A 21,378-nucleotide genomic window follows, 5' to 3' on the forward strand; every position below is an offset into this window, starting at 1 on the left:
CTGAAACTTTGAAGATAAAAATTAATGTGGAGAGGAATAGAGAATATGCCCCTGACATACTGGCAGAGTATGGATACAAAATGTAAAGTCAGATCAAACCTAGATTGAGAACAATTCTCTTCTCCAAATTTTATTATCCAGATTACATATCGGAGTATCATCTCCAACAACAGCACACACTTAATTAAGGCAAAGAACAGACTATCTCAAACATCTAGTAAACAAAGCTAATATCCCATGCCCCATTATTTATCTTCCTTGAATATATTAAGGAAATCAGAGGATGAAAAAGACAAGACTCTGAAAACCAACAAAATCCTTACCTACAAATCACCACTGACATTTTAGTGAAGGTCCATTTCTGAAATTCAGCAGTTACACAGATGACTTCAGCAGAATAAACAATAGCACTCATTCTAACAAGAAATTTTTATAAGGCAGGGTGCCAAAATTAGTTCCTAAAATTTCAGACTCTACAGTTCTTTTTTAAAGATTTATTTATTTATTATATGTAAGTACACTGTAGCTGTCTTCAGACACCCCAGAAGAGGGCATCAGATCTCATTACAGATGGTTGTGAGACATCATGTGGTTGCTGGGATCTTAACTCAGGACCTTTGAAAGAACAGTCAGTGCTCTTAACCACTGAGCCATCTCTCCAGTCCGACTCTACAGTTCTAAACAAGTAAATTATTCAGTGGATTTATGCAATAAACGTTTTTCAAAACTAAATAGTATCAATTCTAAGCAGATTAATTTTACAACAGTCCTTGTATTGACATAAACACTTTCAAGTCAAAGTACCCCCTCCGGCCCAAAAGGGTTTCTCTGTGTGGGCCTGGCTGTCCTGGAACTTGTTCTGTAGATCAGGCTGGCCTCCAGCTCACAGAGATCCACCTGCTCTTAAGGGCATACCCCATCATCACCCAGCAAATGTGCATTTTAAAAATTTTAATTTAATTTAATTTAATTTGTATGTATGAGTTTTGCTTGTATGTATGTTGGTGCATGCCTGGTACCCAGAAATGGGCACTAGATCCCCTGGGACTGAGTTACAAACTGCTGTAAGCTGTCACATGGGTACCAGGAATTTAACCTGAGTCCTCTGGAAAAGCAGTCCCATTTTCCTAACTGCTTAGCCACCTCTCTAGTCCTTCAATGTGCATTGTTATAGTCCATATACAGTATATATACTACTACAAATGTATGGTAAAGAGAATTATAAAAAGACTGAAAACATCTGACTGTTTTCCTATTATATTCTGTATTTACTTTTCTAATTCTCACAATACTGTCATGAAGGAATATTATGCTTATTTTACAGAAAAACAAAGATTAGAAAAAGGTAAGCTAATCTACAGTCATACATATATAGTCAAAGACTCACAATTCAACATCAGGTTTATATCTCAAGAAAATCACACTTGATTAGTAATTTAAAAAAAAAAAGAATTTTTTTCAGTGATTCTAGAAACTTGTATTTGCTCTATGGCAGCTCTGCCTCCAGCAGTGGGAATCTGTCTGTGTCTGTCTGTCTGTCTGTCTGTCTCTCTCTCTCTCTCTCTCACACACACACACACACACACACACACACACACACACAATGTGCTCCCTCAACAACAAGCTCCACCAGTTGTGTAAACTTGGACTTTTACAGCAATAATCCTAAACAGTCTACCTGGTAAGTTAGGATTAGGTGCCAATTTCCTTAAGCCATTAAACAATGTTTTTTGTAATTTTTTTAAAAAAACAATTGCTGTGTGTGTGTGTGTGTGTGTGTGTGTGTGTGCATACACAAGTGTGCATGTATGTCTAGCTAATACAAGAGTACCATTGCATACAAATAGCAGTCAGAGGATAACTTTCAGAAGTCTGTTCTTTCCTATCAAATGAGTTCCAGAAATGAAAACTCAGGTCCATCAGGCTTGGTTGCAAGCATTGTAACCTGCTGAAACATTTCACCAGCATTCATGTGTGCATGCATACACACACACTTTTAAATAGAGCAAGTATTTACTAAAAGAAAGGAAAGGTAAATTTTTCTGTCTTCAAAGATGGTAAAACTTGAAAACATTTTTTTTCCTTTCCTGATAATAAACACTTATTGGGCTGGGCGATGGTGCTGTACACTTTTAAACAAGCATTCTGGAGACAGGGCAGGTGGGTCTCTCTGAGTTCGAGGCCAGCCGGGGCTATGGAGAAACCCTAACTCAAAAAACCATACATACATACATACATACATACATACATACATACATACAACATATTGGTGTGTCCATTTTAACAGCATCAGCATAAATCAAGCTTAAATCAAATATCCACCTCTCTGGAGTGCAAAATAAAACTATCCTGAAATCATAACCAAGTAAAACTAACTTAGAAAACTAGTTTCTACTGGATCTTCTTTAAAACAAGCACTCTGAAGCTGCTATTATGAGACCACAAGGAAACTCAAACAAGGTTGATGGTCTGCCCTCACCTTATGTATGTCTACTCTAATCTTCCTGCTTAACTCTGTGTGGGTATGATAATGGTCAAAGAGTATTTGTGTAAAAGCCTGTGACATCTAACCTTTCAAGACTAAAGGCAAAATCATAATCCTGAATCCTGTAAGAATTCTCTAAAATGACTACCTGAAGAAATAATCATCTTATAGGATTACTGTTCCTCTCAAGCAATGAGAGTAATATCTTACAGCACTATCTTGCCAGACTTAAGACAAAAGTCAGCCAGAGCTGGCCTGTAACTCACTATGTGCCCAGGCTAGCATGAAACTTCCTTTTCCTGATTCTATCAACTTTTCAATGCTAAATAGTTTATGTATTGCAACAGGTGACTGAGCCTAGTCTGTTGAAACTCCAATAGCCCAAAAAAGGGCAAAAATTACAACAATCTTGCTTCACTATTTGAATTTCAGTTGAACCTCTCAGTATTTTTAGTTCAACAAATTAATAGGCCTTAACAAAAACAACACACAGAGGCTCAACATCTCTGTCACAGACTGTCTTAGTCAGGGTTTCTATTCCTGCACAACATCATGACCAAGAAGCAGTTGGGGAGGAAAGGGTTTATTCGGCTTACATTTTCCACATTGCTGTTCATCACCAAGGAAGTCAGGACTGGAACTCAAGCAGGTCAAGAAGCAGGAGCTGGTGCAGAGGCCATGGAGGGATGTTCTTTACTGGCTTGCTTCCCCTGGCTTGCTCAGCCTGCTCTCTTATAGAACCAAGACTACCAGCCCAGAGATGGTCCCACCCACAAGGGGCCTTTCCCCCTTGATCACTAATTGAGAAAAATGCCTTGCAGCTGGATCTCATGGAGGCATTTCCCCAACTGAAACTCCTTTCTCTGTGATAACTCCAGCTGTGTCAAATAGACAAAAAATTAACCAGTACAGACTAATGAAAAGAACAAAGATTCATTTAAGGAGTAAAATGGCACATTTTTAATCAAGTCATATTTCTCTGATCCCATGTAGATTAACAACAAAAACAATGTAACCAATGAAACAACCAAGGCAGAAAGAATGTCAGTATCTCAAGGACAGCCTGGTCTACCCAATAAAATCCTGTCTCCAAACAGTGAGAAACAAAGTATCCTAGCTAGGATTTTTGTAAACTTGACCAGCCAGAGCTATCTGGGGAAAGGACTCTTAATTGAGAAAATGCCTCTATAGGGCTGGCCTAAAGAAAGGTCTGTCAGTCATCTTCCTAACTAATGACTGATGGGAGAGGCCCCAGACGACTATGGATGCTGCTGCCCCTAGGAATGTGGGCCTGGAAAGCAAACAATGCAAACCAGTGAACAGAGCTTCAGTTCCCTGCCTTGCCTTCTCTCAGTGATAAGACTGTTGCCTGAAGGTGTTAGAAAAATAAGCCCCTTTCCCCTTAAGTTGCTTTTGATCATGGTGTTTTATTTATCACAGCAGCAGAAACCCTAACAGACACTTGTTATCCAGAAAGAGGTCTTTGGTTCAAACCACTCCCACCAATACAGTAATATTAAAAATGGGAGTGTATTCTTAAGAGACTCCCTCCAGGCATCAACTGCCTTTTCTTTTTCTTAGTCTCACATTTCTTCCCTTGTTATATAACTTACACAGACACTAAGTTTTAACAATCATAGTATGATGTAGTTTTGTAAAGGGGCAATCTTAAGACGACGTTTAGTTTTGTACTACAGAAAAACTAGTAAAATTTGCAGTATGTGCTAACTGCAATAAATAAAAGGAACAGAGAATGAGAAAAAAATGGTCATTTATGTAAGCATATGACTGAAAATATTTTAACATTTTAATATACAAATACAAAATCATTTTTATCCGTTTTACTGCAAATAATATTACACATAAATGTGATAATGACTACTGATTATCAACTTCACTGGATTAAGGAGCACCTAAGTAACTAATGAAGCACATCTCTGGGTTTGTCTATAATGGTCATTCCAGAGGTATAAATTAGAAGATGAGACTCTAATCGAATTAATGGACTGTATAGTGGGATGGGGCTATCTGGAGGAAGCAGGACATGTGGGCAAGTCTCTGGGGTGATGACCAAGCCTTTTGCTGTTTTCCATGATTCCTCTCTACCATGAAATGAACAGTTCTTCTGTCACAAGTTTCTGCTGTCATTATGCCCTCTGAAACTATGAGCTCAAACACATGCTTCCCTGTATCATTAAGTTGTTTCTACTGGGTATTTTGTTACAGTGGCCCAAAAGAGTCTAAGAACCAGACTCAAGCCTGTGCTCAACAGAAGTCAGATAAACAAGTACAGGCCTACTACATGCAATGAACAGAGAGAAAGCTGGAAAGGGCCTCAACAACTGGAGGGAGTCAGGATTCATTTAGGAATAACATTTTGAAGAGATGGAAAGGTAAAGAGCGGAAGCAAAAAAACAGCAAATCAAAGGCTCTCTGGTCTACCAATTCACAAAAGACGCTCCCTGACAAAGAAAGGTAAAACCCAGGTTTCAAAGAAAATGTTTCTAGCAATGATGAGATACAATTCAATACTACAGACTGGCTTAGAGAAAGGAAAAATCTAATTTGATCTGCATCTTCATGGATAACTCCCAAATGCACTTCATAGGAAAGGGGAATCATCGGAGGCAAAGAACAGAAACAAAACTGCATAAATATAAAAACAGAGTCATAAGATCTGGGTAAGCCTATTGACAAAGAATATAAAAATTCAGAGCAAAAGCCAAGTAACACTAGCACATCTTTAATCAAAACTAAGCACGCACCTGTCTATCCAACTCCTACAGGCTTCCTACAACATTCCCTCTGGTGCACAGCTAATTCACAGACCGTATTTGTTACAAAAGCCAATATTCTCTATCAACCACTGTATCTGTCAAACAGCTCCTAATACTCAAGGAAATCTAAAATATATTTGCTCAATCAACTCAAATAAAGTAAAAAGGGAACGAAGATTCACTGGCTAGAAAACAGAAAGGATGTCAATTCTACCAACTGTTCTATATGTTTAATACTATTTACTATCCAAGCCCTAAGCAAGGCTGTTTTGTATACATAAAATTCTGGAATTAATTAAAGTTTGTATTGATAGGCCCAGGACCAGGACAGCCAAGCAAACTTCATTCAGAAGCAGCAAGGACAGAACTCTACAGTAAGACTCACTGCAGGGGAACAATGACTTAAGACTGTGGTACTGTTAAAGGGACAGAGTGGAGTGGTCAGGGAGGACAGTGACCAACAACTATAACCCCAATACTAGAGAAGCTGAGCAGCACGCAGTCAAGGCTAGCCTGAGCTACACAGCAGGACTCAGCCTGAATTTTTTTAAAAAAGTAGAGAACTCATAAAAGCACGCACTCAAACATGTGCCAATGGTTTTTTTAAAAACCTCTATTCTTGTGTATGCCGGGGGAGGAGTGCACATGTGTGCAGCAGCCCAAGTGTAGAGCTCGCAGGCCAGCTCTGTGGAGTTGGTTCTCTCCTTCACCTTTACATGGGTCCCAGGGGTCAAACTCAGTCTATCAGGCTTACACAGAAAGCACTTTTTACCCAGGACCCATCTCGCCAATCCCTAAATGATGTTTGCCTAATGTACAAAAGTAATTCAAGGGGAAACAGGCAATTCAACACAAAACACTAGATCAATGAAACCAAAACTCAAAATGGGCCACAAAACTATGAACTCTTACCAGAGGAGATCTAAAAACACAATTCATGAAATGTATTACCTATCCACTAAGGACCTCAGAGATGGAGGCTGCCTGGACAAATAAAGGTGCTTGCTGCCAAGTCTGACAGTCTGAATTCAATTCCTGGGACCCACTGGGTAAAATGAAGAATAACCAATTCCTATAAATTGTTCTCCGACCTTCACATAATATACAACTCTCCCAACCAACAAGTTTTTTAAATTATAAAAGTGGTTAAATTGTTACTTATTCATTAAAGTTATGTTTGGTCCAGGAAACAAAAAAGATAAAAACCAAAACGTTTGAGAAATTATTAGCCAACCACATGCACAATAATAAAACTTAGATGATGCTAGAGCAGTGGTTCTTAACCTTCCTAATGCTATATCCCTTTAATACACTTCCTTGTGTCATGGTGACCCCTAACCATAAAATTATTTTCGTTGCTATGTCATAACTATAATTTTGCTACTGTCATGAATCATTACATAAATATCTGTTTTTAGTTGGACTTAGGCAACCCCTAAATGGGTCATGACCCACAGCTGGGAATTGCTGAGCTAGGGGATTGGGTGTTTACATGCTACATTATCAGATTTGCTTGCTCCAGCATTTTCTAACTCTGCCCCCACTACTCCTTTTAGTAATAGTAATGTCTATCTATTCCACTGTATGCTGAAATTAATTCACTTTTAGAATTCACAGGGTTTTATTGAGACTGTGAAGACTATGGGGGCTTCTGAAGTAGGATTAAATACACTTTGCATCATAACAATGGCCTCTGAGCCTTTGTGGCCTGGGAATGGAATGTAGTAGTTTGAATGAGAATGCCTCCCATAGGCTCAAAAATCTCAACCCTGGTGGACTCTACAGGCTATACCTTGCTACGGCAGGCTCTGAGGCTAGTATGTAGACTAGCCTCAATTCCAGTTCACTCTCTCTTATTTCATGTTTGGGGCTTAACATGTGATCTCTCGGCTCCCTGCCATGATAGTCTCATCCCTCTGGAAGCACAAGTGAAAATAAACTCTTTCTTCCATGAACTGCCTTGGTCATGGAATTCTATTACAACAATAGAAAAGTAAATACAGATGCTAAATAACTGGATAAGATTTAAAAAAATATTTTCAATCCTAAAAAGTTCATGATAAAATTGGGCATCAAAAAAGTCAAAAGAACTCAACCTGTATATCCATTAACGTAGATGGCAACTCCACTAAATATTGCAGACGCTGTCCCATCCTTCTGCTTAGCAGCATCTGAGCGGAACTGCTCCTCCAGCTTCTGGACCTTGGCAGCCATGTACCCGCCCTACAACCAAAAATGGAATGCCAGTAAACAACTGTGTCAGCTCCCCTGCCACACACTTTTAACTTAAAAACCCTGACAGATTTACAAATACAGTCTCACTTTTTTAACCTTAAAATTATTAGGCTTGACTGTTTTATTATGTCTTAAAAGTAAAGCTATAGATGACAACTACTAGTTTACACTTTGTCTAGACAGCAAACCACTTGGTTGTACTGACTATTAAAATTGTATATGTTCACTATAATTGTTTTCAAAAAACAGAGATATATAAAGAAAATCACAACTGATGCTAACATTTTGAGAAGCTATTTCGAGCCTTTCTGTCTCGCAGCACTAGTTAGAATCCCAGGTGACAGACACTCTTTTACCCCACTGCTTTCCGCAAGGCCATCACTGCAGGGTAACATACAAAGCTAAGCAGTAACTGCAGTGTTGTACTATATACACAGACTAACTGACAACACCCTACTTACTGGATACTTACATATTTTTTCCTATTTCTCAGTATTATTACCAGTGCTGAGACAAATTAAAATATATTACTCTTGATGGTAAAATACAGTTCAAGGATTAGGGTTTATGGACAGTGTTATGGTTTTCAATGCATTACGAAAACAGAAAGATAAATAATAAAGTAACGTGTTACACCTTAAGCCACATGATAAACTAAAAAGAACAAAAACTATCTAGACATTTAAGTATTCATTAAAACACACCCATTTTTCCCAGCCATCATTCTCTGCTCTCTTCCGCCATCCACCTCGCCTCATGGTGGAGCTTCTGTATGGAGAGAGAAAAAAAAAAGTCAATCTTATACCATAATGTACTCTTCATTGACATTCTATCAAGGAAAATGGGAAATTTGAAAATTCAAACATTCAATGAACACAGACCGAAGTTCAATGCCAAGTAAACCTTGTCAATGCACCACCATCCTCAGGTGCCTTTACCAGGGAAACTGTCCAGAGCATCCTCCCTACATGGCTACACCTCATGTTTAAACACTTTTCAACTAGGTATGAAGGACTGCTGGGAAAGGATCCACACACTCCTTAATAACATTTAACATTCACTTTGCATAAAACATCAATAAACCCAACTAACAAAATCACACTTTAATTAAACAATCTACTAAATCCCTTCATCATCTGACCTAGGATGGCTCTTAAACTGTGTCATACTAGCCACTCAATGCACACACAGTACGACACATCTGTCCTACAAAGTGTCCCCCTAAGAAGTTCATTAAAAGAATGCATCATAGGGGAATGATTATCTTGATAACAGATTAATAGATCTGGTGTTCTTAAGGCAACTGTACCACACACCAAGATTACCAAAAATCATGGCTGTTTCAAGCTTCAGGCTTAGGGACTAGAAAACCAGTTAAGTCATTCTAAGGACAAAAAAAAAAAAAATTAAAAAAAAAAAAAAATCACTAAATGAATTCTTACAAAGTCAAGTTCTTTCCATCTACAAGTTGGGCTATCATTGAATTATCTTTCATACATTTATATACTAGATTTTTTCTGTAATTATACAGGTTTATATCAAAGATTATTATATAAAGCCTTATGTACTCTATCAAAGTTAAGTTTGCTTGGTATGATTTATGAGAATATTCAACACTTAAAACATACTTTATCAACACATATAGATACGGTTTCAAATACTCTTGGTTCTTGAAATGCCCTTTGATTTGGTTTCTCTCTCTGGCATTTGTATTAACAACATATTGTATACATGAATGATGGCTAAAAGACAGGCAGAAATTGTCAGTCAACTCCCAGTAGTGAAACAGGACAAATCTAAATGTTTTAGGGGCATATGTATAAAGGCCCTGAGAATGAAATACTAGTTCTGTGGACAGAAGAGTTTTGCTTTTAAATTTGCTCTAGGCAAGTAAAAGGTTGTCCAATGGTATATTCATTATCAAACTCAAAACTGCCATATTTCTCTTAAATTCTCCTTAAGGAGCTTACTTTGCCAATCCTAAAGACTTCATTCCTTAAGATTCAAAGAAATTCCTAATACAAAATTACTGGTTCAGAGAAACTCTCAATTTATGCACTTACTTTTTACAAGCAAATGACTTGAGAATTCCACTCATGTGTATAACGTAAGCGTAGCTATCTGCAGTCATCGGAATGAGAATGTCCCCACAGACTCAGATATTTGAACAGGTAGTCAGCTGGTGGTGCTGTTTGGAAAGGCTTAACAGGTGCGGCCTTGCTAGAGGAAGCATGCCCCTGGAGGTAAGCTCTGAGAGGTTGAAGACTGTCGCCATTCCTAGTCTGTTCCAGCTGCCATGCCTGCTGCTTACTGACATGCTTCCGGTCATGATGGACAGCAATAGACTTGTACACTGCCTGATCTTATGGAGACATTTTCTCAATTGTGGTTCCCTTCTTCCTGATGACTGTACCTTATGTCACCTGACATAAAACTAGCTTGCATATTCATATAAACACATTCATATTTCATTGAGACCAACAAAAATCTTGTTTCATATACTTCAAAATACTATAATGGAAATATAGTAAATTGTCATTAACTCTTCATGTGATTGGGTAGTCAGAGTGTTTCAGGCCAGTCAGGGCTACACAGTGAGAGCCTGTCCCAAAACAACAACAACAAAGTCTTTTCCCAAGACTGGAAAGATGGTTCCGGGGCTGAGAAGATACTAGCTCTGCAGAGGACCAGAGCCTGGCTGAAGCAACCACATCTGCAAGTTCACAACCACCTATAACCCCAGCTCCAAGAGATCTAACACATGGCCTGGATGCCACCAGCACTTACATTCACATGTGCACACCCCTATACACAGCCGAGAATCTACTACACACATACACATATATACACATATAATTAAAATAAAAACATGAATCCTTAACAAAAAAAAATTCTGAAAATTCAGAATCAAATTCTGAACAAAGACCATAAACAACTCTCCTAGAAGTGATACAGACAAAACCAGCAATTGGACCATACTTGATAGCAATAAGAACCACATAGTATATGAGAGTTAACTACAAATCATTTATAGGATTGGTAGTATGGTGTTAAATAAGGAGCTAAGTAAGTAAAACTATTCTTATAATCTACAATGTGTCATGATATAAAGGGTAAATTTCTACTAACCTATAAAGATCATCAAAAGAGATGTGGTTTATCAATGCCCCTGCAGTATTAGCTACAGAAAGGTTGTCCGATTCAAGAGATTGATCTATTTATTTAAATAAGACCTTTAATCCCAGCACTTGGGAGGCAGAGGCAGGCGGATTTCTGAGTTCGAGGACAGCCTGGTCTACAGAGTGAGTTCCAGGACAGCCAGGACTATACAGAGAAATCCTGTCTCGAAAAAAGAAAAAAGAAAAAGAAAAAAAAAAAGATTTTATCTAAAAGGAGGAGGGCAATGGATCAGGATACAAATAACCTGACAGAATAGTCCAAAAACTAATGAACTGTTTTCTTCCTCTGTTCCAACTAATCTTTTCAATTACAATGTATCCTCTTCACTATACCTATTCATTAAGAAACCATGGCCCAGCCAAGCTGCCCTGAGCAGTCTGCTAGCACAAAGAAACCACCAATCTCCTGCCACCTCCATCGGACCTGAGGCTCCTGAACCATACAGAAGTGCAGGTCCAGAAACATACAGCCCAAGGATACCCATCAGAGGCCTGCCACACCAGGATCATTCAGGTTAACCAACCTCCCAATGTCTATTACAACAAGAGCATCCAGGGACCAAAAACATCCAGATGGCTAAAGACCTTCGAAACAACATAATCAACAAAAGCCAGGGCGATATGACACCTCCAAGCACAGCTACCCTACTAAAGAAAGCTCTGGATATCCCAGCACAACTGATACACACACAGGAAAATACAATCAGAGGTCTTAAAAGAGAAAACAAAATAAAAATCTCTTAAAGACATACAGGAAATACAATTAAACAGGTGCAGGAAATAAATAAAACTGTGCAAGACCTGAAAGTGGAAATAGAATCATTAAATAAAACACAAACTGAGAGAATCCTGGAGATAGAAAACATAGGGAAGAGAACAGAAACAACACATGCAAGAATCACCAACAGAAGACAGGAGACGGAAGAAAGAATCTCAGGCAGAAAAGATACACTAGGAGAAATAAATCAGTCAAAGAAAATGTTAAAGGTAAAAAATTCCTGACACAAAACATCCAGAAAATCCAGGATACCATGAAAAGACCTAACCTAAGAACAAGAAGAATAGAAGAGCCCCAGCTCCAAGGCCCAGAAAACATTCTCAACAAAATCATAGAAGAAAACTTTCCCAACCTAAAGAAAGAGATGCCTATAAATGTACAAGAAACAGAACCAGGGAACATACAAAGGCAGACCTATCAGAATCACCTCTTAAAAAAAAAAAAAAAAAAAGAAACCCACAGCTGCCAGCCTAGACTACTATACCCAGCAAAACTCTAAAAGTTCTCAGAAAAAACTTTCTTCATAGATGGAGAAAATAACACATTTCAAGACAAATCCATATTCAAACAATATCTATCCACAAATCCAGCCCTACAAAAAATACTAGAAGGAAAACTCCAACCCAAGAAGGGTAACTACATCCAAAAAAACCACAGAAAATCAGTAATTCCATACCATCAAAAACAAGGAAAGCAGAAACATACACACATAAACACATAAACACACACCCACACCACCAACATCAAAATAACAGGAATAGCAATCACTGGTCATTAATATTATCTCTCAATATCAATGGACTTAATCCCCCAATAAAAAAGACAATTGAACAGTAAGGATGCAAAACAGGATCCATCATTCTGCTGCATACAAGAAACACACCTCAGCATTAAAGATAGCCATTACCTCAGAGTAAAGGGCTGGAAAATAAGTTTTCCAAGCAAATAGCAAGAAAGCAAGAAGCAAGCTGGAGTAGCCATTCTAATATCTAATAATTAGAATTTCAACCAAAATTAATCGAAAGAGAAAGGGAAGGACACTTCATACTCAAAGGAAAAAAAAACCTACCAAGATGACATCTCTCAATCCTGAACATTTATGCCCCAAACACAAGGGCACCCACATTTGTAAATGAAACACTGCTAAAGCTTAAATCACACATTGAACCCGGCACATTAATGGTGGGAGATTTCAATACCCCACTCTCACCAACTGACAGGTCATCCAGACAAAAACTAAACCAAGAAACAATGAAACTAACAGACATTATGAATCAAATAGACCTAACAGACATCTATAGAATATTTCACCCAAACACAAAAGAATACACATTCTTCTTAGCATCTCATGGATCCTTCTTCAAAATTAATCATACAGTCAGTCACAAAGCAAGCCTCAACAGATATAAGAAAATTGCAATAATGCCTTTTATCTTATCAGACCACCATGAATTAAAGCTGGATTTCAACAATAACACTGGAAAGCCTACACATTCCTGAAACTTGAACAACTCTCCATACTCAATGATTTCTGGGTCAGAAAAGAAATAAATTAAGGACTTTGTAGAATTCAATAAAAATGAAAGCACAACATAGCTAAATTTATAGGACCAAATGAAAGCTGTGCTAATAGGAAAGTTCATAGCAATTAGGTACCTCCATGAAGAAATTAGAAAACTCTCATATCAGCAATTTAAAAGTACACCTGAAAGCTCTAGAAAAATAAGAAGTAAGCCCACCAAAGGGGAGTAGAAGGCAAAAAGTAATCAAAATCAGGACTAAAATCAATCAGAAACAAAAGAAAACACTACAAAAAATGAATGAAGCCAAGAGTTGGTTCTTTGAGAAAAACCAACAAAATAGACAAACTCTTAGCCAAACTAACCAAGAGACAGACAGACAGTATCCAAATAAAATTAGTAATGAAAAGGGAGATATAACAACTGACACTGAGGAAAATCAAAGAATCATTGGATCTTATTTCAAAAGCCTGTATTCCGCAAAATTGGAAAATCGAAATGTATGATTTTCTAGACAGACACCACTTACCAAAGTTAAATCAAGACCAGGTAAACTATTTAAACTGCCTCATAACCCCTAAAGAAATAGAAGTAGTCATTAAAAGTCTCCTAACCAAAAATAGCCTAGGGCCACATGGTTTTAGTGCAGAATTCTACAAGACCTTCAAAGAAGAGTTAATTCCAATACTACTCAAAACTATTCTACAAAACAGAAGGAACACTGCCAAACTCATTCTATGAGGCCACAGTCACCCTGATACATAAATCACAGAAGACTCAACAAAGAAAGAACTTCAAACCATCTTCTCTTATGAACACTGATGCAAAAATACTTAATAACTGCAAACCGAATCCAGGAACACAAAGACATTATTCATAAGATCAAATAGGCTTCATCCCAGGGACGCAAGGATGATTCAATATACGAAAATTCATCAATGTAATGCACCATATAAAACTGAAAGAAAAAAAACATCACATGATTATCTCACTAGGTACTAAATAAAATCCAACACCCCTTCATGTTAAGGGTTATTAGAGAAATCAGGGATACTGGTCACATTCTAAACACAGCCAAGCAATATACAGCAAGCTAATAGCCAAAATAAATGGAGAGAAAAGGCATTTCAACTAAAATCAGGGATAAGACGAGGCTGTCCACTCTCTCCCTATCTATTCAACACTAGCTACTGAAGTTCTAGTCAGAGCAATAAGACAACTAAAGGAGATCGAGGGGATACAAATTGGAAAGGAAAATGTCAAGGTATCACTATTTGTAGATGTATACATAGTGACCCCAAAAATTCTACCAGAGAACTCCTACACCTGATAAACACCTTCAGCCAAGTGGCTAAATACAAAATTAACGGAAAGAAATAAATCAGTTGCCCTCCTTTATACAAATAATAATCGGATGGAGAAAGAAATTGGGAGAAAAATACCCTTTACAATAGCCACAAATAACACAAAATATCTTGGTGTAACTCTAACTAAGCAAGTAAAGGATCTATATGGCACGAGCATCAAGTACTTGAAGAAAGAAACTGAAGATATCAGAAGATGGAAAGATCTCCCATGCTCATGGAAAGGTACGACTGACACAGTAAAAATGGCCATCTTATCGAAAGCAATCTACAGGGCAATCCCCATCAAACTTCCAACACAACTTTTAACAGACCTTGAAAGACCAATTCTCAACTTCATACGGAAAAACAAAAACGCCAGGATAGCCAAAACTGTTGTTTTGGACTTCAGGAAGAATCACTATCCCTGACCTCAAGCTGTACTACAGAGCAATAGTGATAAAAACTGCATGGTATTGGTACAGAAAGAGACATGTTGATCAATGGAATCCAATTGAAGAGCCAAAAATAAACCCACATACCTATGGACACTTGATTTATGACAAAGAAGCCAAAACCAAAAAATGGGGAAAAAAAAGCATCTTCAACAAATGGTGCTGGACTAACTTTAGAATGTCTACATGTAGAATGAAAATAGATCCATATTTATTACCCTGCACAAAACTGAAGTCCAAGTGGATCAAAGACCCCCAACATAAAACCAGATACACTAAATCTCATAGAATAGAAAGTAGGAAATACCCTTGAACACATTGGTACAGGAGACAATTTCCTGAATGGCTCAGGCTCTAAGATCAACAATTAATAAATAAATGGTACCTCATAAAACCACAAAGCTTCTATAAGGCAAAGGACACTGTCAAAAGGACAAATTGGCAGTGTACACACATTGAGAAAGGATCTTCACCAACCCTACATCTAACAGAGGGCTAATATCTAAAATTTACAAAAAACTCAAGAAGTTAGATTCCAACAACCCAAATCGCTCAATTAAAAAATTGGGTACAGAACAGAGTTCTCAACAGAGGAATCTTGAATGGCCAAGAAGCACTTCAAGTCTTCAAAGTCATTAGTCACCAGAAAAATGCAAATCAAAACAACTCTGAGGTTTCATCTTATACCCATCAGAATTGCTAAAACTCAAATGATAGCACATGATGCCAAGGATGTGGAGCAAGGGGAACACTTTGCTGATGGGAGTGCAAGCCTGAACAACCACTTTGGAAATCAATTTGGCAATTTCTTAGAAAACTGGAAATAGTTCTACATCAAGACCCAGCTATACCACTCCTGGGAATATACTCAAAAGATGCTCCAACATCCCACAGAAATTCAAAGCATTACAGCAGAATTATAATTATCTAAGTCCACTTCTGAGTATATATCCAAACTCTAAGTAGGGAAGCATTTATCTATGTACCTATATTCAGAGCAGCAGCATTCATAGTAGCTAAAAGGTACAAACAACCCCAAATGTACATTAATATAAGACCACAAAAACAAAATGTGCCATATACACATATGAAATGTTACTTATACTTAGAAAATTTAATATATGCTACAACATAGTCATGAAAATATTATGCTAAGCAAAAGCGGCCATATGTAAAACTAACAAAGATTTTTATTTTTTTTTTTAAAAAAGCAAAGCCAAAATGCTAGAGGGAAAAAAAAGATACTCTACCATCCCACTCAGACTAGATACTTACAGTAGTTACAAGAGACTGAAAACAGGGTGGTGTATTTTGGAACTGGGGGTAGTAACAGGGAACATCTTAAGTCAAGATGAAAGGAATCTTCAGATGAGCAGCAGTAACATCTGCTGCACAGTGTATTAATGTTACTGAACTTCTCATTTTAAACAATGGTTAAGACCGAAGAGATGGCTGAGCAGCCAAAGAGCATCAGCTGCTCTGTCAGAGGACTGTGGTGGGCTCCACTGACAGTACTCTCATAGTGATTCACAACTGTCTTTAACTCCAGTCCTAGGAGCACCGAATGCTCTCTTCTGGACTTGCAGTTACTAGGCATGAATGTGGTACAGAGACGGCATACAAGCAAGCAAAACAACTGTACACACAGAAACTTAAAAAAAGCTGGATCATCAAAATGTTAGGTTTTTATGTTCTAATAAGCATTTTGCCATAATTTTAAATACCTTTTTAAAGGCAGAAAGTTAGAAGCATGCTACAGGATGAGACTGGCAAATAGGAGGGTGGGGAGCACAAAGCTAGGAAGAGTCAACGCTCCAAGAAATCTGTGCAATAGGGCCTATCACATTTTTCTTGGAATCAGGGGCAATGAGAGACCAAACACAAAGGCAATTTACAAAGGCCAAGTTCTGCCCTCAGGAAATGGTTAAATAAATGAAATACAAGCCCACGAGCCTAAAAGAGTGGAGAGTGTCTGTACCAATGCACTCTTATTTTGTCCATAAAGGGTTGGAGTTTTAACATCAGATCAACAACTTCTATAATATGTTTAAATACAAAAAAATGCAGCTGCTTTTTGAGACTTTGTTTTGACTCAGCCATACAGAACCAGCCACATCAATGTTTCAGGCTATGATTCTCAAATTTCTACATTTTAAAAGCAGTACAGACATTCTTCAATGTCATACCTTATGAAGCCTAGCAGATCCAACCTACATATGAACGTCAGGATTTTGAATTTGAAGGGATACACACCAAGCTATTTAATGTGAACACAAAAGCTACACACACAAGTGAAAGGGCCCAGGAACTATGTCCGTGAAAGCACAAATACTAGCTTTTATTTCTAGACTTGTTTATAGGGATTATAAACCAAGATGGTACACATTCTAAGAACAGTGTTATGTATAAGACAGTACCCCACCAGGCTGTTCCAGTCAAGCCCCACTTCTTCACTGACGAGTGCTCTTCCTCCATCGTTAGTCTCTTATGCTTTTTTTTTCTACTACAATAAAACAATATCTATGAGATGATATACTTTTTTTTAGGTTTTAAGTCAGGGTCTCCTTCCTAACTCCTACCCCAGCCTCCCAAGCAGCTGAGGCACCAGACAAGTGCCAGACTCAGCTAAGGCATTATCTTGAGCAATAGGAAGTCTGCACAGAACTCCAAGAGCACTGGGGTGGTGGTAGCGCATGCCTTTAATCCCAGCACTTGGGAGGCAGAGGCAGGCAGATTTCTGAGTTTGAAGCCAGCCTGGTCTACAAAGTGAGTTCCAGGACAGCCAGACTACAGAGAAAACTCGTCTCAAGAAAAAAAAAAAAACAAACAAACAAAAAAACTCCAAGAGCTTTATTAATAAAGGTGGCTATGAGCGCTCTCCAAACTGAAACAATGAAGAGAATGGATTTAGCCTTGCTCATATCCTTTCCTGGAAGTGACCCTAATTATCTTTTCTTGGAAGTTTTCTGTTCGACTCCTCACATTACTGACTGGTGTTCATGTTGTGAGTGATCTTCACAACACTTCTACAGAACAGATAGGCCAACTACTGTTGCCTTCTAGAATAGAGAAGCTAGAATACTGATGAAGCTGACCTGCTAATCTGTGATATAAAAATCATATCTGTGTTTTTAGACACAGGACTCACTGGCCTGGAACTTGCCATGTATACCAAGCCTGCCTGAAACTCAAGAGATTTCCCTCCCTCTGCTTCCTGAAGGCTGCATTAAAGGTGTGTGCTATCATGCTCAATTATACTTTTCTTTAAAATTAATGTTCCCATAGTTTCAAATGAGAAAACAATGATATTATCTCGTGTTGCTATGGAAACCATTTCTACTGAAACAATCTAGTTTAGTACAATTCAGTAAGAACAGTGAGAACAGTGAGATGGCCTAACAGGTAAACATGCCAAATCTGATAAGCCTAAGGGTCATGACACCTTTGGGGGTCAAACAACCCTTTCACATGGGTTACACATCAGATATCTTGTATATCAAATATTTACTTGATTTATAACAGTAGCAAAATCACAGTTATAAAGTAACAATAAAGATAATTATATGGCTGGAGTCACCACTACATGAGGAACTATTTTAAAGGTCACATTAGGAAGGTTGGAACTACTGCTGTAGAGGAAGCACTGGGACTGTCACAGGTTGTTTCCTAACACACACACATGTCCCCCACACCTACCACCCGCCATACACATAAATTAAGTATAATTGTTTTTAAAAATAGAAAAAAAAACAGATGCTTTCCCACCAGAGAATTTAGCATATATCTGTGGTAGACACATTAGCAGTCATATTTTTAACAGAACTAAGGAGGAAAATACACCCTAAATATGCTGGGCAGTAGTGGCGCATGCCTTTAATCCCAGCACTTGGGAGACAGAGGCAGGCGGATTTCTGAGTTCGAGGCCAGCCTGGTCTACAGAGTGAATTCCAGGACAGCCAGGGCTACATAGAGAAACACTGTCTCAAAAAAAAANTCAAAAAACAAAACTAAACAAATAAACAAACAAACCCTAAATATAAGGTCTACCTAGACTAATTCCAACTTGTCCATATTCATTTAAAGTAGGAACACAGAGTCAACTTGGTCCTAAGTCACTAACTTTAAAAATCAGCAAAATCTTAGCTCTTTATGGACAGAGCTGAACCTGACCAACCCTACATTCTACTCTCATTTTATACATTTATTAAAACAAAACAAAACCCTTATTCATAGGCTTGAGAAATAGCCCAATGGTTCCACAATTTAGAGTACTAAGTGCTATTTTAAAGAACCAAGCAAGGATCAACCCCTAGCACCTTCTTTTTTTTTTTTTTTTTTTTTGGTTTTTCGCGACAGGGTTTCTCTGTGTAGTCCTGGAACTCACTTTGTAGACCAGGCTGGCCTCGAACTCAGAAATCCGAGGTGTGTGCCACCACACCCAGCCCCCAGCACCTTTATGGAGGCTCACAACCACCAGTAGCTACAGTTCCAAGGGATCAGATACCCACTTGTGGTCTCCATAGGCACTAATGACACATGTGGTAGAGACATACTTGCAGGCAAAACACCTGTACATATAAAAGTAATTTTAAGATACCATTAACAGATATACCACTCTAACGTATATATAAAAATAAAAACAAGGGCTGGAGAGATGGCTCAGCGGTTAAGAGGACTGACTGCTCTTCCAAAGGTCCTGAGTTCAAATCCCAGCAACCACATGGTGGCTCACAACCGTCTGTAATGAGATCTGATGCCCTCTTCTAGGGTGTCTGTCTAAAAACAGCTACAGTGTACTTACATATAATAAATCTTTAAAAAAAAAAAAAAAGTAAATAAAAACAAAAGCTTTTAAGACAATCATCCCTGACCAAAATAACAAGGCTATGTAGGAAAAAAAAAGAAAGAAAGAAAACAAAAGGAAAAAAAAGGCATTATCTTCAATTTTCAAATTTTCTTTCATATCTCCTACATCTTTAATAGGATAGAGTTGGCAACTGTTAATTACATTTCTTAGGTGCCTCTAAAATCAAGAGTATTCATGTGACTAAGTTCTGGCCAGTGAGGCAAGATGCACAGGCAAAGTGTCTGCCATAGTCTTTATTTTTACCTTCTGAGTATCAGAGATCAAATATCCTATATTATTAAAAAAAAATTGCTTAATTCAAGAACGCACTTGTAAGTAAAATAGTTTTAACTGTAATCCCTAGAGAATGGCTAAACAAAATGAAATTGTGGCCCTGAATAGCCTGAGAACTGAAATGTTGCCCACTCTGGATTAGCTGCCTACCTTTGGACTATCACAGGCAAGAGAAAAGTCTCAATATTGTTTGCACTGGATCCAGTCTTTTCCAGCAGCTTAGCCTATATGCTAATAAACTTAAGAACACTTAAACATTTTAGTATTATTTATTCCACATTTAAATGATCTATACATAGTTTATACATCTTACTATCCTTTACAACCTATCTGGATACACTGTTATGGAAAATGCCAACAAAAGTTTCTAATTCCTTGTCCTACTTAGCTTTGTTAATTTGGCATAGTTTAGAATCATCTAAGAAGGAAAGCCTCCACTAAGGAACTACCTAGATCAAACTGCGAACAAGTCTCTGAAGCATTGCCTTCAGTTTTAATTAATATAAAAGGGCCCAGACTACTGCAGAAGGAACCATCACTAGGAAGGTGGTTCTGAACTGTGTAAGAAAGCTAACTAAGCTTAAGACTATGAGTAAGCAATAGAGCAAGAAAAAAAAAAAAAAAAAAGAGTTCAAAGAGGAAGTAAAACACTGTTGGCCATGCCTGTGGAAAAGCAGCAAATAATTATCTGTAGGAAACGTCAAGATTGCATTCAATCACAGTACACTTTGAAACCACAGGATTTCATGGGTCATACATCCAAGCCTAATAGTAGGGACAAAAAGGTAAGGAACAGAAGTAATATCAAAAAAAGGGGGGGGGGGGTTTCTCTGGAGCTGTGGATCTCATTCCTGAGCATAACTGGCCTATAAAACTAAACACAGACCACTGCATCCCAATTTAAATGATTCTGATTCAGAGACTACAGGTTTTGGGCAGGGCTAGAAATTTGTATTTCTATAAATTTCCCAGGTAATTCATAAACTAGTCATGTCTGGTTTTGCTAATATTTAAAGTGTATGCAGAGGGGAGGTGAAGACAGAGACTAGCCCAGGAGCTGAGAGGAAGAGAGCATATAAGGAAAGAAGCAAATGCTGCCACATGGAACGCTGCCTGCATGAGTTCCATATACTACAGGTGACCATCTTTCCTGTCTGCTCGCCCACATTCCTCCCTTCCTAATCCAGATCAGATTAACAGTGTCCTTCAAACACACTGTCATTTCCAGTTTTCAAGGTAAGTAAAGTACAAACCATAATGCAAGGTAATCAGAGATGAAAGACTTACCTAAATACTAGATCCTACATTAGAAGCACTGACAGAATGCAATCAGTGCACAGAGAAAGCAATCAAACTCACGTTGGAGAAGAAAACTACCAATGCAACACTTTAAAGGGAGATATAAGCTGAGAGCAGTAATGAATATGTGTGCTGTTAAAAGTAGAAAGGAAAGCCGGGCGTGGTGG

The 21,378-nt window shown here is 38.0% G+C and overlaps 1 protein-coding gene across 3 annotated transcripts in view; it reads right to left on the reverse strand.

Annotated features, from left to right (window-relative positions):
• Window positions 1-21,378, reverse strand: part of Rev1 (REV1 DNA directed polymerase) — a 75,171-nt gene that overhangs the window by 45,485 nt on the left and 8,308 nt on the right. For all 3 annotated transcript variants that reach the window (XM_021199202.1, XM_029539221.1, XM_021199203.2), the window contains 2 exons: window positions 8,202-8,265; window positions 7,359-7,485 (listed from right to left, as the gene is read on the reverse strand). In XM_021199202.1, the coding sequence (XP_021054861.1) occupies window positions 7,359-7,485; window positions 8,202-8,255 (181 nt within the window). In that variant the 5' untranslated portion in view covers window positions 8,256-8,265. The remainder of the gene's footprint in view (window positions 1-7,358; window positions 7,486-8,201; window positions 8,266-21,378) is intronic.

This window comes from Mus pahari, chromosome 5 (genome assembly GCF_900095145.1).
Source record: "Mus pahari chromosome 5, PAHARI_EIJ_v1.1, whole genome shotgun sequence".
Taxonomy (NCBI): Eukaryota; Metazoa; Chordata; class Mammalia; order Rodentia; family Muridae; genus Mus; species Mus pahari.